We start from the raw sequence: 2916 nt of genomic DNA, 5'->3' as shown, positions 1-2916 counted from the left end.
ATTTTGTACATTTTAATCCATTTGTTCTAACCATATATCAAAATATTTCTAATCATTTGAGTACTTCTTTTTTTTTACATGATTTTTTTAAATTAGGTATTTTCTTCATTTACATTTCAAGTGCTGTCCCAAAAGTCTCCCATACCCCCTACCCAATCCCCTACCCACCCACTCCCACTTCTTGGCCCTGGCATTCTCCTGTACTGAGGCATAAATAACAATAAAATCAAGAATTATTTTGAACTGAATGGTAACTGTCTTAGGTTCTTTCTGCTGTGAACAGATACCATGACCAAAGCAAGTCTTATAAAGGACAACAAATTAGGGCTGGCTTACAGGTTCAGAGGTTCAGTCCATTATCATCAAGGTAGGAGCATGGCAGCATCCAGGCAGGCATGATGCAGGCAGAGCTGAGAGCTTTATATTTTCATTTGAAGGCTGTTAGTGGAATAGTGGCTTCCAGGCAGCTAGGGTAAGCGTCTTAAGACCACACCCACAGTGACATACCTATTCCAACAAGGCCATACCTTCTAATCCTGCCACTCCCTGGGCCAAGCATATACAAAAACTATCACAGTAGCTAAACAGTTAAGGCATACAAAAATTCAGTGTTACAGCGAAAGCAGGGCTCAGGGAAAAACCTAGAATCCTAAAATACATCTGTAGAAAACAAACTGAAATATCAATGGTCTAAGCATTTGCCTCAAAAAACTGAAGATATTCCAGATAGCTAGAAGAAATTTCTATGTTTCTAAAAATAAAGACTAAAGCTCAATTAAATTAATAAATGAGGAAAGTTAAAGATTTGAGCTTTGAAAAAGACAACAACAATAACAATAGCAACAACATAACAAAATTAATGATTCTGAGCAAGACTGATCTAAGAAAAAAAGGATAGAAAACATAAATTGCCAATATTAGCACCAAATATATGTTAACTCTTGACTGCCTATAAAAGGCACCAAGAATGAAGTGGAAGAGAAAGAGGGTGCAAGTAATTAGTTTTGAGATCTTCCATAAAGATCACATTTCAGATTCTATTATATTCAATTTAATGCAATAGCATTTGCTAGACAACAACACAGGCTACCAATTTGGCAATAAAAGCTCGGAAAAGAAAAAAACCATCATATGTTGTGGACTTTGACAGAACTGATTTAATTCCAGATGTAACCATGATCCTAAGAAAGTGACTTTAGGAAAATCAATTATCTCTCTAAACTCCATTTTCTTCTGTTTTAAAAAAAATGAGAAGAGAAAAGAAGAGAAAAGAAAAGAAAAGAAAAGAAAAGAAAAGAAAAGAAAAGAAAAGAAAAGAAAAGAAAAGAAAAGAATGCTCAAAGTTATCAGGGACATGTTGGGTTAAAGATTAAAGCACAGGGCATGGTGCCCACACAGCACCTTCCCTATAATGACCCTATGACCTCAGGTTTATCATGTGAATATCTGTGGGAAAAATGAAAAAACATTAAAAAAAAGGTCATTCATTTCAATATACTTGACATTTGACTTTCTTTGTCCAATGGGAAGTTTGATTGGCCATTTTTCAGTAAAAATGATGTTATCAGCTGTGCTGAAGATTTAGCTCAGTGGTATATAGTTTTATCCACCATGTTTTTGAAAGTTCTCTGGTTTGATTCTCAGCCTCATTGAGAGAGAGAGAGAGAGAGAGAGAGAGATATCATTAAAAGAGGGATAAAAGGATGTAAGCAATATGTAAACAATATAGAAGCACCACATGAGAAAGTTAGACTAATATAACAATATAGAAGTTTAACTCTGGTTTATGGAGTAATTTTTCTTGAATGTTGGTAGTACACAGAGAGTATTAAGTTGATCATGTAATTTTGTCATAATGTGTTGGGAAGCTCTTCCATCTCTGGTGTTAACACTGTAGTAGAGACTTCTCCCTGACAGTTTCAGTTTTCCACCAGTGTTGCTTCTGAGCCCCTTCATCTCAGTCCAGGCTACAGGTGATCTAATATCCAGATCCTTCACGTATTAAGTCTACACGATGGATGCTCAGGGTTCTTCACACACTGAAGAAATCTGGCAGGCCTGTGAGAGAGAAGAAAGAAAGGAAGTCAGGGACTGGATGATGGCTGGCAAGATGGGTCACGGGGCAAAGGTGCTCACTGAGAGCACCTGAGAGTTTGATCCCCAGAGTTCATGTGCTCGAACGAAGCACTGACTCCTACAAGTTGTCCTTTGATGTCCACACGAAGGCTATGGTATGTGCACATATGTGTGCATACATACAGACACATATAATAAATAAATAAATAAATAAATAAATAAATAAATAAATAAATAAAAATGTGACAAAAATTTTAAGAGGCAAGAGACCAAATGATGTCACTATGGTCCAACTTGTCAATGAAGGAAGATGCATCATAGCAACCAAAGATTAACCACTGAGCATCCACACCCATCTGAGCTCAGAGACAGCATTGAGAAAGACCTGACCCAGGAGTAAAAGACTTGAAAGCATGTGCCAAGTTAGTTGCAGTTCACTTGTAAGACCATAGAAATAAGTATCAAGAAGAGTGTACAACAGTAATATGTGGAGGTTAAAAACAAACAACTGGCTCAGATGTGTCACAAGTATTTAACAGCTGATGCCCAGACAACACTGGGACCAGGCCCACACAGTTCCCTCCTGAGTATTCTTCTTTCCTCAGATCCTGGTGACCTCTGGGTGAAAGCATTTGACAGCAAAGAACTCAGGGACCTTCCTCAAGAGGGTTGGACGCCACTGTGAGAGGACCATGCTCCCCCTACACAAGGCAAGCTTTAGGTAAGTATCTAACTTGTAATTTAAAAAGACTGCCATTTTCATAAAATGTGAGCTAACAAAGCCACAGGCTCTACATTCCTCAACCTTCACCTAGTCTTCCTGTACTTCTTTTTTTTTTT

At 37.6% G+C, this 2916-nt stretch overlaps 1 protein-coding gene across 1 annotated transcript in view; it reads right to left on the bottom strand.

The window, feature by feature from the left end:
* Positions 1-492: 492 nt before the first annotated feature.
* The window catches only part of Cd38 (CD38 molecule), a 45466-nt gene continuing 43042 nt past the window's right edge, over positions 493-2916 (bottom strand). Inside the window, exon 8 of the mRNA XM_021162655.2 lies at positions 493-2058. Coding sequence (XP_021018314.1) covers positions 1995-2058 — 64 coding nt within the window. The 3' untranslated portion in view covers positions 493-1994. The remainder of the gene's footprint in view (positions 2059-2916) is intronic.

The sequence above is a fragment of the Mus caroli genome, chromosome 5 (genome assembly GCF_900094665.2).
Source record: "Mus caroli chromosome 5, CAROLI_EIJ_v1.1, whole genome shotgun sequence".
NCBI classification, from domain to species: Eukaryota; Metazoa; Chordata; class Mammalia; order Rodentia; family Muridae; genus Mus; species Mus caroli.
This window is presented reverse-complemented; position numbering and strand designations above follow the sequence as displayed.